The sequence below is a fragment of the Artemia franciscana genome, chromosome 1, assembly GCF_032884065.1.
Source record: "Artemia franciscana chromosome 1, ASM3288406v1, whole genome shotgun sequence".
NCBI classification, from domain to species: Eukaryota; Metazoa; Arthropoda; class Branchiopoda; order Anostraca; family Artemiidae; genus Artemia; species Artemia franciscana.
In genome coordinates, this window is record NC_088863.1 from 55,197,157 (window position 1) to 55,211,901 (window position 14,745).

The window sequence follows — 14,745 nt, forward strand, 5'->3', positions numbered from 1 at the left end:
GCCAAGCCTTATTCCAAAATTTTTTCATAAATAATATCTCTAAAAAATTGCATGCAGATGAAATCCTCAAACCAGAAAGTACGTAAGACAGGATTTTCGCACCCACGCTATTCCCCCCGATATTTTTTTTAATGCTCGGTCATTTTCTTAAATACTTCAGATAATTCCTCTTTCGAACCTGTGCCTCTTTTACAAAATGTTGAGTACCCTATGAAATAAACTGCGGCACATTTGGCTGTCCCCGCTCCAACTTTTTATGAGTCACAAGTCAGATTTCCACTGCACTTCAAATTCACTAACCTTGTGTCAGGGGCACATCTATGAAAAAAAATCTGGGGGAGCCCCAATGTGACAAGGGTGCCAATGAACAAAATCTAGGGGAATGCAATGTGACAAAGGTGAAAATAACTGACCAAATTGACAAATTTATTCTAAAAATAATGATAAAAGAAAAAAAACAGAGAAGGAGTCCGCCAGAACAAATCCCCCCCCCCTTGGATCATCCAGGGGTTAGGCTTTCCACAAAACCAAACGTATTTGAATAATCAAAACGAAAAGAGAAATAACACAACGTTGTTTCACACCACACTTTGCTGGGAACCATTCATAAAGTTAATTTTCTATATTTACCAATGTCTTTTTGCTTTCATAGCTTATTAATTTGTTCCTCAAATATTTGCTGAATCAAAGGCTTCTTCATGGTCAACAAAATTATCTACTAATGGTTTCTTTAAACTAAACCTTTAGCTTCAGTTCTACATTAGCTTCACATCTGATCTGTCTCGAATCCCCCCGTAATAAATTCCTGCGAAAACTACAATAGGCATAGACTTAGTTTTCACAGTTTTACAACTCAAAGCTTTCATACTTCAAAAATTTGGCTTTTAGTTTTTACATTTTGGCAACAAAGAACCTCCACACAGCCCAAAATCTGATTTTCTAGATTAGGTGTAGGGGAATAAGTGCTTTGTAATTCAATTTTGAATTGTATTTTGTATTGTCTTGTATTTAATAATAAACTGTATTTAACTCTCGCTCTCTCTATCTCTCTCTCTCTCTCTCTCTCTCTCTCTCTCTCTCTCTCGCTCTCTCTCTCTCTGTCTCTCTCTTTCCCTCTCTCTCTCTCATAAGCCTAATTTTCAAAGTTGGACAACTCAAAACAAAAACCTAAGGAGTCTTACAAATTTCCCATTTTGACGCTTATATGACCTATTATTTTTGAATTCGGACACAAAATTGCCTTAGCGCTTCTAAGAATCATACGAATCACACTTTCAACATGAGAAATTCAGGGGAAAAATCAACATATATTTATAAAGAAAACATCGAATGTTAAACAAACTATTGAGCTACACTTGACGTGGCCTAGTCAAAGACTATGAAATATTTAATAAAATATTTTTCGTTTATAGGATTTTACTTTCTCTTTTTTATTTAAGAAATTCAGTTTTCCAAGTTTTGTTGTTAAGGTTTCGTATTTTTCAAGTTTTGTAAAATTTCATCTCTATTCGAAGAAAAAACATTTTGTAACTGTTTAATAAACTACAAATTTCCATCATTATTTTTGTTTGGCAAACTTAAGATTTAGTGTTATTATGTTGACTTGGGACAAATTTATAAACTTAAAAAGAAACTAATTATACTTTTTGGCAATTATAGATTTTGTAACAAAAGCTCAAGTACTTTAGACATGTGGTGGATAGGTTTTCATGGTGTTAAAAACCTTTCAAACACTCTTTGTAAGTAAAAACACTTTTCAACGATAAAAAATGTAAAGAGTTTTTTCTGGAACCTTAAGATATAATTTTTTTTTTCGTCCTCACTGATAGGAAAGTCTTTTGTCTTTAAGAAAAAGAATTTCATGGATTAAGTTTTTTGTAACTGCAAATTTTGCAAGGAAACTGTTTCAAGTTTAAAATTTGTATTCATAAATTTGAAAAGAAAATGTAAAGAAAGCTTTTGGGTAAAAAGATTTTTATAATTAACCCTGAAAAATTTCTTCTGCCTGAATCATTTATGCAACTACCACTTTGTGGTAATTACAAATTTTACATTTTGTTTATCAAACATCTTGTCTATCAAACATTAAAATCTAAAATAATTCATATTATAACGTAGTTAAAACATTTTTATATTAAAATATTCACAAGTTTCTTTTAAGAAAATGACTGGTTTGCTTTAGTTTTTTCACTTTCAAAATGTGAGCATATTCCATCATGTTTCTACTAGATTTAAGATGGGAATCCCCCTTTGTATAAAAGTTCAGTAGAATTTTGTTTAATCAGATGAAATCAAAACTTTAAATTTAGATTGCTGTTGTCCCAGACTATTCTGAAACTTTTGTTTGATTATTCAAGTCTGAATACGTTTGATCAAGAATGATTACAAAGCTCAATCATTTTAGAAATAGGATCCTTGATTTAGGTTTTTGTTAAACTACCTTACATTATAGAAGGCTTGACTTAAGCTAATAAAGATTGGTGTTGTTCAGCTTCACCGTAATATATGTTGGTGTGTTCACCTAAACTATATTAACCTAAATTAAACAAAACTTTATCAATGTTTGCAGTGTACATATACCTTAAATCACTCTTCAAGCCTTAGAAATTAGAAAATGTGAAATATGTTAAGATCTTTCAGAATTTTATGCTTCAAATTGTAAGCTGTAAACTAAGCTTGAATATTTGTGGAATTTTGGGAAAAGTGTAGAATCCATAAAGTTGGAAGCCATTGTATTGTTAAAATATATAAATTAAGTGTTAGAGAATTGAGAATATGAAATTTGTTGATTTTGAAGCTGTGAAATATTGAAATATCTTAATTTCTGGAAATACAAGAGTTTTGAGACGTGGAAGTGTGAAAATTACTACCATATAAGTGTGGAAATTTGAGATTTTCTCAGATTTATGAAATGTGAAGGATTTGAGCTGTGAAATCTGGAAAATTAAGTCTAAGAACAATATAGATTTTAAAAGGTTTGAAATTCTTGAAAGCGTGGAGGCATTAAATTATCAAAAGATAAAAACAAAAGAATTAGCAGCGTAAAAATGTGAAAATTATTAAGATTCTCGACAGTTTAAGGCACTGACTTCACTTTAATACGACATATAAAACGTTTTCAAGTATCTGAACGTTTTCAAGTATCAAGTATCTTTAATTGTTGACTATGAATAGCTGTTAACATATAGATCTAAAAAAAATTTAATATAGTAAAATATACATAACAAATAAAATAAGAGAGCTGAGTACAACCTTAGAAATGAAAAAAAATGGATTATGAAACCTCTGACTTGTTCAATTTGACTATAATTGGCGTCTAAGAAGGATGTGTAATCTGAAAAATGTAATCAAGCAATCTAAATACAGAGAAATAAATGCAAGAGGAGAATATATCTTATGAGTGTACCTAAGGCGCTCTTATACCACATGTAAATCATTTGAAACATTGAAACTTGTCACCAAAAGCTCTGATTTAGTAAATTGGTGATAATCTATATTTATAAAAATAAGTTGTTTGTGTACTATGTTTGTCGACTGTCGACTGACGTCATGTTTGTCGAGTCGACTGACGTCATGTTTTTCGACTGGCGTCGTTATAAGGATTGAGCATTATGCCGTCATGAAGTTGTTTGTCGACTGACGTCATGTTTGTCGACTGACAAAATTACAGACCGGGACACCGGGACACAGGGAATATAAATGACGACCGGGACACTCAAAGAGAAATTACAGACTGGGACACCGGGACACAAATAACGACCGGGACACAGGAAATATAAATCAAGACCGGGACAACGGGACACAACTACAACGGGGACGCCGGGGGGCACAGGAGGTATATATAAATGACGACCGGGACACAGGGAATGTTCGATTAACAATCACAATCAACAAAGCTCAAGGGCAATCAGTAGAATAATGAGGTATAGATCTGAATACGGATTGTTTTTCCCATGGACAATTATATGTTGCATGTTCAAGAGTCGGTAAGCCTGACAATCTATTTATATGCACAGACAATGGGACAGCGAAGAATTTTTTATATTCGCAAGATATTTATATATATATATATAAAAATAAGTTGTCTGTGTGTGTGTGTCAAGTGACGTCACGTTTGTGTGTCGACTGACGTCATGTTTGCCGACTGACGTCATTATAAGGCTTGAGCTGTATGCGTCATGAAGTTGTTTGTCGACTGACGTCATGTTTGTCAACTGATGAAATTACATACCGGGACACCGGGACACAAATGACGACCGGGACACAGAGAATATAAATGACGACAACTGCAACGGGGACGCCGGGGGCACAGGCGGGATATATAAATGACGCCCGGGACACAGGGATTGTTCGAATAGAAATTACAGACCGGGACACCGGGACACAAATGACGACCAGGACACCGGGACACACAGGGAATATAAATGACGACGGGGACACTCAAAGAGAAATTACAAACTGGGCACTGAGACACAAATGAAGACCGGGACACAGGGAATATAAATGACGACCGGGAAACAGGGACACATCATTAGAATAATGAGGTATAGATCTGAATACGGATTGCTTTTCCCATGGAAAATTATAAAAATAAGTTGTCTGTCTGTCTGTCTGTGGATCAGGTGACGTCATGTTTCTGTGTCGGCTGACGTCATGAAATTAGTTGTCGTCATTTTTGCTTTGACGGTGACGTCATTAACGGTATTTAAGACATTTGTTCACGGAAAAATGTTTAATTGTAAAATGACTGAAGAACCTACAATGGCAACAGCCGAGGAAGCTGCTCAAAGAGTTTATGCCAAAAAACTTGCTGCTGACGTCATGTTTCTGTGTCGACTGACGTCATGAAGTTAGTTGTCGTCATTTTTGCTATGACGGTGATGTCATTAACGGTATTTAAGACATTTGTTCACGGATAAATGTTTAATTGTAAAATGACTGAAGAACCTACAATGGCAACAGCCGAGGAAGCTGCTCAAAGAGTTTATGCCAAAAAACTTGCTGCTGATAGAGAAAGTAAGAAAAGAAAGCGTTCCGAAGAATCACAAGAACAGCAAGAAAACAGGCTTGTAGCTGATAGAGAAAGTAAGAAAAGAAAGCGTGCCGGGGAATCACAAAAACAGTAAGAAAACAGGGTTGCGGCTAAAGAACGCAAAACCGCGCAGTTAGATGAAAATCCACCTGGACAGCGAGAGTCAAAACATATCAAAACTGAAAATGATAGCGATGATGATTGGGTTTGGGATTTTGACTTGGATAAGGTCATCAATGCCTACCAGATTTAAGTTAAAAAAAACAAAGGTTCGTCGATATGTACTTCATAGTGACGCTGAAAAATAAAGAAGAAAAAGAAAACTGAAAAAAGAAAAAAGGTAAAAAACTAAAAAAAACTAAAAAGAAAAAAAAACTCAAAGAGAAATTACAGACCGGGACACAAATGACGACCGAGACAGAGGGAATATAAGTGACGACCGGGAACCTCAAAGAGAAATTACAGACTGGGACACCCGGACACAAATCACGACCGGGACACAGGGAAGATAAATGACGACCGGGACACAGGGACACAACTACAACGGGGACGCCGGGGGCACAGGCGGGATATATAAATGACGACCGGGACACAGGGATTGTTCGAATAGAAATTACAGACCGGGACACCGGGACACAAATGACGACCGGGACACCGGGACACAGGGAATATAAATGACGACCGGGACACTCAAAGAGAAATTACAAACTGGGACACCGAGACACAAATGACGACCGGGACACACGGAATATAAATGACGACCGGGACACAGGGACACATCATTAGAATAATGAGGTATAGATCTGAATACGGATGGTTTTTCCCATGGACTATGTTGCATGTTCAAGATTCAGTAAACCTGACAATCTATTTATATGCACAGACAATGGGACAGCGAAGAATGTTGTATATTCGCATGTTTTACGTAGTTAAAAACATATATTTATATCTATCTTTATTCACAGGTGGGACACAGGGACACAACTACAATGGCGCGTAACTAATATGGCGCGTAACTACTTACGCGCGCGGGGGGGCTTGGGGGGGCGCGAAGCGCCCCACCAACTAGGTGTTGGGGTGGTGCGAAGCGCCACCCCAACAGCTAGTATATATATATATATACATATATATATATATATATATATATATATATATATATATATATATATATATATATATATATATATATATATATATATATATATATATATATATATATATATATATATATATATATATATATATATATTTATATATAAGTAATGAGGTATATATCTGACAATCTATTTATATGACACAGGGACACAACTACAATGGCGCGTAACTAATATGGCGCATAACGACTTACGCGCGCGGGGGGGCTTGGGGGGTGTGCGAAGCGCCCCACCAACTAGGTGTTGGGCTGGCGCGATGCGCCACCCCAACAGCTAGTAGGGAATATAAATGACGACCGGGACACTCAAAGAGAAAGCGACCGGGACACAAGGAATGTTCAATTACCAATCACCATCAACAAAGCACCGGGACACAAATGACGACCAGGACACAGGGAATATAAATGACGACCAGGACACTCAAAGAGAAATTACAGACAATGACGACCGTGACAAAAATGACGACCGGGACACCGAGACACGGGGAATATAAATGACGACCTGGACACTCAAAGAGAAATTACAGACTGGGAAACCGGGACACAGGGAAACAACAATAATGGGGACGCCGGGGGGCACAGGGGGATATATAAATGACGACCGGGACACAGGTAATGTTCGATTAGCAATCACCATCAACAAAGCTCAAGGGCAATCATTAGAATAATGAGGTATAGATCTGAATACAGATTGTTTTTCCCATGGACAATTATATGTTGCATGTTCAAGAGTCGGTAAACCTGACAATCTATTTATATGCACAGACAATGGGACAGCCAAGAATGTAGTATATTCGCAAGTTTTACGTAGTTATATATATATATATATATATATATATATATATATATATATATATATATATATATATATATATATATATATATATATATATATATATATATATATATATATATATATATATATATATATATATATATATATATATATTCACAGGTGGGACACAGGGACACAACTACAATGGCACGTAACTAATATGGCGCGTAAGAATTTACGCGCGCGGGGGGGGGGTATTGGGGGGATGAAGCGCCCCCACCAACTAGGTGTTGGGGTGGCGCTTCATCTAAAATTGGAAATCCGAAAAATTGTTTTTTTTTAACCACATAATATAGGTCATTGGTCAATTTACATATTTTTAGACTGTTAAAATGGTTTTAAGGGGAGATAACAGGATGATTACATAATTGCACCTGGACCTCACCTGGACGACAGATTCTACTTCATTGCTTTGTCGTTTTAAACTTTTTGATTAAGCTGTGAATTTCTCTTAACATAAGCATTAATATATACTTCACTCCTCTCACGCTTTTAAGGCACTTGTAAAATTTTCACACTGCTTAACTAATTGCCGAAGGCAATCTTCTAGGCTATTCTCACAGAGAGAATCAGTAGTTTAATACAGATAACAAGGACCCATATCAAAGTGTCATTTAACATACATTGGGCTGATAATCCTTCTTTTTGAGAACGTTTTAGCGAAAGACTTTTGGCCATCATCGCAGAATAGTAGAAATATCAGATGAGACATTTGAGATTAAAAGATCAGATGAGGGTTTTCCTTTGTTAAGTTTACTGATTTTAAGATAATTGTCCTTCTGATTGTTTTCACACAAATTGCATAATTTGGATCGGTCAAAGAACTAGGTCAAAAGTTATTCTTGAGAAGTTTGGGTATTTAAGCCTGGTATGGTCGTACCATACCAATATATTCGTTTTTTACGCTAAAAACACATTGGAAGTAATTTTACCATACTTACCATTATCAATATCATCACGTTCATGAATGGCACTAAAATCTTTTTTCTTGACTAGAAAATTCTCCGGAATATCTATAGGACTAGTACTAACTTCATGCTCTGACACTAATGTATAAAACGTTGCTGAACATAAGAAGAGGAATAATAAAACGAGGACGATGGCACGATTCAAAACTAATGTGACGCTCGGCTTTAATGCGACTTTCTCGACACTGTCGAGGTAGACTCGAGTCATATTTCGGGATATGCATTCATATATTCAGCTGGAAAAGAAGAACGGGCAATTATAAATGAAGGATCTGTTATCAGTAAGAGCATCGGAAAACAAGTAACACCAAAAGCCTTACTTTTGCAAGAATTTGAGTGAGAAAGTTTGCAAAAATTTTCTCTAGACGATTTTTTTTAATGCTCTCTTGTTTCCCAGCTTGGACCATCCCTCACTGGCCCCTAGCTGGTAGCACCTAAGACCCAGGTATGTACCAAGGCATCTTTTTTTCTGGGGTAGATAATAAAATGGATATTTGATCAACTGAATCAGGAGTTTCCAGGAACCGAAAACCTAGGATTCGGGGCGGAGGCAAAAGACCTCCCCCTATTTAAAAATCTACCCACGGTTGTAAGTGATATTTTCAAAAATATTAAACATCACAAAAAGTAGTTTTGCTTAGGTTTATGACGACAGTTTTAGATTTCCTTGTCGGCTCGTCTTGAGACTTTTCAGGGTTATCTTAGTAAAAATCTAATAATCCAGCCTTAATTCAATAACCACATACTATAATTTTTGGAAAGTTTGGCTAAAAATCTACTCGAATAAAAATATAGGATTTTATGAAAATGCAATGTCGGTCTAAAAATAATTTTTTTTTAGAATAAACGATTCTTGTTTGAAGGTTCCTAGTGGATATGTTATATTTTATAAGTAAAACTTTACCGCATGTTAAAATGAGCTAAAATCAGTAAACAATTTCTTGAAAATAATGTATGCTAATTTGTCTTTCTAAAACTGTTTTTCTATTTTTTTTTCAAGAGTTTTATCAACAATGATTTTTCAGTGCCCTTGTTTTTCAGAAATTCTCGCCCGAGAATTTGCTTAAAGTGGAAGCTAACCCTGTTTCTTTTTAGCATCATTCTTAAAAAGGGAAAAATGTGACCAATAAATAGTCATCCGTTACAAGTTTTATTCTTACTTCATCATCCAACAGGAATTATAACACTTTTGCACCCTCCCAAAAGTCACTTTAAACACATCCGTTGGAAAATATTATGTCTACTATTTATCTTTTACAGTTTCATTCAAAGAGTATTAGAAAGTTAGAAGAGTGAAAACTGGTGCTGGCGTTAAGAAAATCCCGAACACTAGAGATATTGCACATTTAATCAACTGCATTGTAGATTAATCATATCAAATATCTTTCCTTTGATATTATTTGCATTTAAAAGAAGTCACCCAAAGCTACACGTTAAATCGTCCAGGATAAAACTCTCTGACTTTTTTGGTCAATCTTGTCTTGTGGTTAATTTTGACACCACGGAACTCAGAATTCTAATTCATTTTATAACGTACTTCACCAAATTGGGACACTGATTAAACAATCCCAAACATGAAAAGACAAATTTTTAGCCCGCTAACTGTTTACAGATAATAAAGAAAAGAAATAAATAAATAAAAAAGAGTCGGTGGGTTAAGGATATCGAACATGAAAGCAATCCCATAAAGTTAAAAATAATATAAGTTTATTTCTTGAGATGGATATGAAATTAAGAAACTGAATAAAAAAACGAATTCATCGAAAAGTTAAACAATAAACAACAATAAATCAAAAGACTCAGAGGGTGGAGAAAACTTTGAAGGCAATGTAAATTAAAGGCTGAATGTCTATGAACTAAAATTACAAAATATCATATTTCTATTAAATAAAACAAATGATAATCACAATTAAAAACAATTTTATGAAAAAGTAAATGAAAAATTACACAAAAGGATTTGATGAGAACTGAAAGTTAAAGGGATGTTAAGCTGTTTCTGCGAAACCTGAATGTCCCATTTATATATATATATATATATATATATATATATATATATATATATATATATATATATATATATATATATATATATATATATATATATATATATATATATATATATATATATATATATATATATATATATATATATATATATATATATATATATAGGGAAGTGAAATCAAGAAGCAGAATTAAAAAAAGTAGTCGCCTTTAAAAATACGCCTGGTACTCACGTGTTGTAGCGACCACACCAAAAAAGTGGAGTTAGATCAATCATAATGAAATATACCTAAATATGAAATATAAAATAAAAAATTATAGAAACTACAACAGAAAATTATCGAAATCAGGCCGCCCAGAACGCATTATATTTAAAACCTAACCCTTCTCTATATTAAAGATTGAACACTTTTGTTTCTTCGATGAAAACACAAAACAAGAACCATTTTTCAGCGGAAATACCAAAAAAAAGTGTTCAGAATCTTTGGGGGTCAAATCTTTTTTTACATTTTATATTGGTGCTTTGAGGTGTGAAGCCAAATGTTCGTGTTATAATCCGAATAACATAACTCAGAAGATGATGACTATTATTAGTAGGTATATTTTTTGTCATAGTCTTAATTTTTTTTATTCTTCGTTTTTTTTTGCTCAGTCTTCATTTGTTTTTATATTTTCCTTTCATTTAAATTATTAAGCTGACTAATATACAGGGTCTCCTTTTTTGTCTCCAACATGAGTTTCCTAGCCCCCTTTTGGACAAAGTCTTGTCAACAGTTCGTGGTAACGAGCTGTAAGTAAGGAACGAGTCGGCTCCATAGTAACCGAAACTCTGAAAAACAGAATTTTAATATCAATAGATTCATCAAAAGAATCAACTTCTTATGCTGGTTTCAAACATATAAGATTCATCAAGTTTAATGCTACCCATCAAAAGTTACGAGCTGGATGAAATTTCCATGGAGGAGTGTTCCATGAGGGGGACGGGTATACTTCATACCCGTGAGCTAGGTGAGCTAGATTTACCGGTATTGTTTGAAAAACAGACAGAAATTATTCCATATATGAAGGATTGCCCCTTCTTCAATACCTTGGTCTTTAGGCTAAAGTTTGACTGTTTGTCCCAATTTTTTAAGAGCATCTGCTGAAATATGGGGCGGTTTAATTAGAATAAGAAGATCTTTTATAAGTGCGCACAGCTTACGAGCAAAGAGCAAGGTATTGAGAATGAGGCAACCCTTCACATAAATTTTCCAAAACTATTATGCAAATTTGTGTTAAATTTTTCATGTACGGTGAGCCAAGTTTGAACCAGCATTACTTGAAAAGCGTTCAGAAATTAAATAATAAAACAAGTTTTTTTAACTGAAAGTAAGGATCAACATTAAAACTTAAAACGAACAGAAATTAATCCGTATATGAAAAGGGCAGTCCCCTCCTCAACGCCTCGCTTTTTACGCTAAAATGCTTATTGTTTTAAAAAGTATAGTTGTAACAAAGAGTCGTAAAGAGCGAGGCGTTCAAGAGGGGACAGCTCCATTCATATACATTCAAAATAATGAAGAAGGAGGTCGTTATTACGCACCTCCCAAAAAACTCTTTGAAGATCTCCAGTCAGTTTTAATAATACCATCCAAGTTTGGCCTGGGGAACCATGGCTTTCTTGAACCCATAGTTAGCTGCTTAATAAAGCTTATCTACTGACAAGAGGTTAGTCCATGCTGAGAAAAGGTTCAGATCATCCAAAACATTGTCGTTACACATGTCATATGAGGGATCAAACTACTTTGTTCATAAAAAATGACGCTTGGCACCTCACCACTAAACTTTTTGCCAAAAGTTATCCTAACACAATTTCTGTGAAAAATATCTAGCATATCTTCTATTTATTTCTTTAGCGCCTTTACTTCTGGCCTTTTAGTTTCCGGGACTAATGACTGTTATGATTCAAAAAGGGAACTCCTAATCACTATCGAAGTCCTAACAACCCGTTAACTTGCCAAGAAATATTCTCCTATTGGCCCTCAAAAGTCTCTCCGGGACGAGGGGAGAGGGGCACTGAATGCGCTGAACAAGAACAGTTCTAGGCCACTCTCAAACGTCTCTCGTAAATAAGTATCCCACGTGGAGCATGCCCCTATAATAGGAATGTAACAATTAAAGTGGTTTTGTCCCGTATCCATTTTCTTTAAAAAAAAGAAAATAGCTTGTCTTGTAATGTTCAGTTTAATTAATCCCGTATTTCACTATACTAACTGCTATTGGAGTTCTTTTTTTCTTCTTCTCCTTTTAAAGAGTTTGTTAAAATTAAGTATTGTACTATCAAGGGAGGTTTTTTCTTCAATTCTGTTTGTTTCGCATATTCGGATAGTACTTCAGGAAGAAAAACGAAAAATACTGTGAGAACGCCCTAAAAAATAATACAATTTTCGTAGAATTTTCGTATATGAATTCTTCCAAGATCTTCTGTAAAATTTTTATTTTTTCTAGTGATTCGTAAAAGATGATAATTATTTCTAGGTACCACAAGTTTGGTACCTAATATAATAGTAGCCATGATTTATTTTGTAATGAGGCGTGTTACTAAAAAGGCTATTACTACTACTACTACTAAAAATGCACTGCAGTCCATGGACACCCATAAGCTGAATTTTAGGGGGGGGGCTTACCTATTCTAATTGGCACTTCGAATGCTGCATAATAGAAATTTCAAAACAAAAATATCATGGGCAGCGCAACAGCGCTCCCTAAGTAAAAAGCAATTTGGGTATAAAATTATTTATTTATTTTTTTGTTATTTTTTAGACCAGGGCACTTCTTATAGATAGAAATGTTGTAGAAACACCAAAAGAGTTCATTCAATGGGAAACTGAGACTTTGCGGTTGCCAATCCCTTCTCCACAACCCTCAGGGCAAGGATTGTGAGCTATAACCTGGGGGCATATAAGGTTTTAATAGAAAGGTTGGTCGAATAAACTTCTGAGGGGGCTTATTGGATTGGTAATCAGAAGTTTCAGTCGCCTTTTTAGAAGTCAAAAGTGATTGGAGGTCAACCAGCATCCCCCCTACACAAATCATTTCTCCCAAACAACTCCAATCAAAATTTTTAGATAACTATTTTGTTCAGCGTAGTTGAAACATTCAGAAATCATGCCTTTGATCATGAACCCCCCCCCCCATAATCCTTAGGGCAAGGGTATTAAGTAACACCCTGGCGGTATATAAGGTTTTACAGAAAGGGTGGCCGTATAAACTTTGGAGAAGGATTATTGGATTGGTAATCAGAAGTCATAGTGCTCTTTTTAATATTCAAAGTGATTGGAGGGCATATACCCCCCCCCCACACACACACGTCATATTTTCACAAACGTCGAGTGCCCTCTTTCATAGTCAAAATCACTTTTCATAGTCAAAAGAGTCTGGGAGTAGGGGTTGTAAGTTATTTCCCGGGGGCATGGGAGTTTTTATAGAAGGGGTGGTCTTGTGAACTTCAGAGGAGGCTCACTTGATTGGAAATATATAGTTCTAGATCCATTTCAAGAATTAAGCATGATGGAGGGAAAATAGCCTACCCCCTCTCTGACAACCTCTTTTCCCCAAACGTATTTGATCGGAACTGCGCGATGGTCATTTTATAACCAATAGCCCAAAGAGTATATAACAATTTCTTCAGTAATCAAATACAAGGAATATTTAGGCCGACGTTGAACTAAATCAAAACAAACTATGAGTATTTGGAATTTCAAAAAGGTGACAAACCAATATCTCAAGAACAACTTTGTGAATACTTTTAATACTACCACTACAATTACTGTGACTAATGACGCTAAGAGTGTTATGGTGAAACTTCTGGGGAGTGTTTAGGGGTAGTTCCAATTAAACATAAAAACGGTATGCATGTAGGTTTTCAATAGGGCATATAAGCTAGAACAACAGAAATGATCATATGTAACAGAATAATAACAGAACAGTTCAATATTAACAGAAGTAATAATAAACAGACAAGTCAAACTCAAAAAAAGCAAAATTTAACATTAGTAGGGATGATAGCCCCCATGCCTCCTCAAGACCAGAACATAATTTGTGCTTTACTGAAAACAAATACGTCTTAGACGTTTTCCCTTTTTCTAAGTAAAATAAATAAATAAAATAAGACTTGAAGGAATAAACATCAATATATGTACATTAAACTGACAATTCACAGTCATATGTTTTGTATTTTTTTCAGTTAAGTCTAAATTATGTTCTGGTCTTGAGAAGGCATGTGGGTTGTCAGCCCTACTAATGTTAACTTTTGCTCGTTTTGAGTTTGAATCGGCTATTTATTTTAATTTCTGTTAGTTTTGACTTTCATTTATTTAATAATGGTGATTGTGGTATTTTACACTTGGAAGATTATTTGACTTTATTTCTTCCCATTTTTGGCTGAATGGAACTCTACTTTTCTTGGATAAACTTGTTTTATGAAATTTTTTAAATTAATACAAATAAATTAAGGCAGTATCATTTGTCCAGGGGGTTGATATCCTCCCCCGCCCCTCACCCCTTATAGGTGCCCATGCCCCATTCCACACACACACACACACACACACACACACACACACACACACACACACACACACACACACACACACACACACACACACACACACACATACACACACACACACACACACATATATATATATATACACACACACACACACACACACACACACACACACACACACACACACACACACACACACACACACAC

At 35.0% G+C, this 14,745-nt stretch overlaps 1 protein-coding gene across 7 annotated transcripts in view; it reads right to left on the bottom strand.

Moving 5' to 3' along the window:
* Nucleotides 1-14,745, bottom strand: part of LOC136031439 (A disintegrin and metalloproteinase with thrombospondin motifs 9-like) — a 364,806-nt gene that overhangs the window by 325,673 nt on the left and 24,388 nt on the right. For 6 of the 7 annotated variants that reach the window (XR_010618512.1, XM_065711037.1, XM_065711046.1 and 3 more), the window contains exon 2: nt 7,962-8,224. The exons of the other annotated variant lie outside the window; for it this stretch is intronic. Coding sequence is in view for 5 of the 6 variants with exons in the window: in XM_065711037.1 (XP_065567109.1) it covers nt 7,962-8,196 (235 nt within the window). In the remaining variant the exon portion in view is untranslated. The remainder of the gene's footprint in view (nt 1-7,961; nt 8,225-14,745) is intronic. 7 annotated transcript variants of the gene reach the window in all.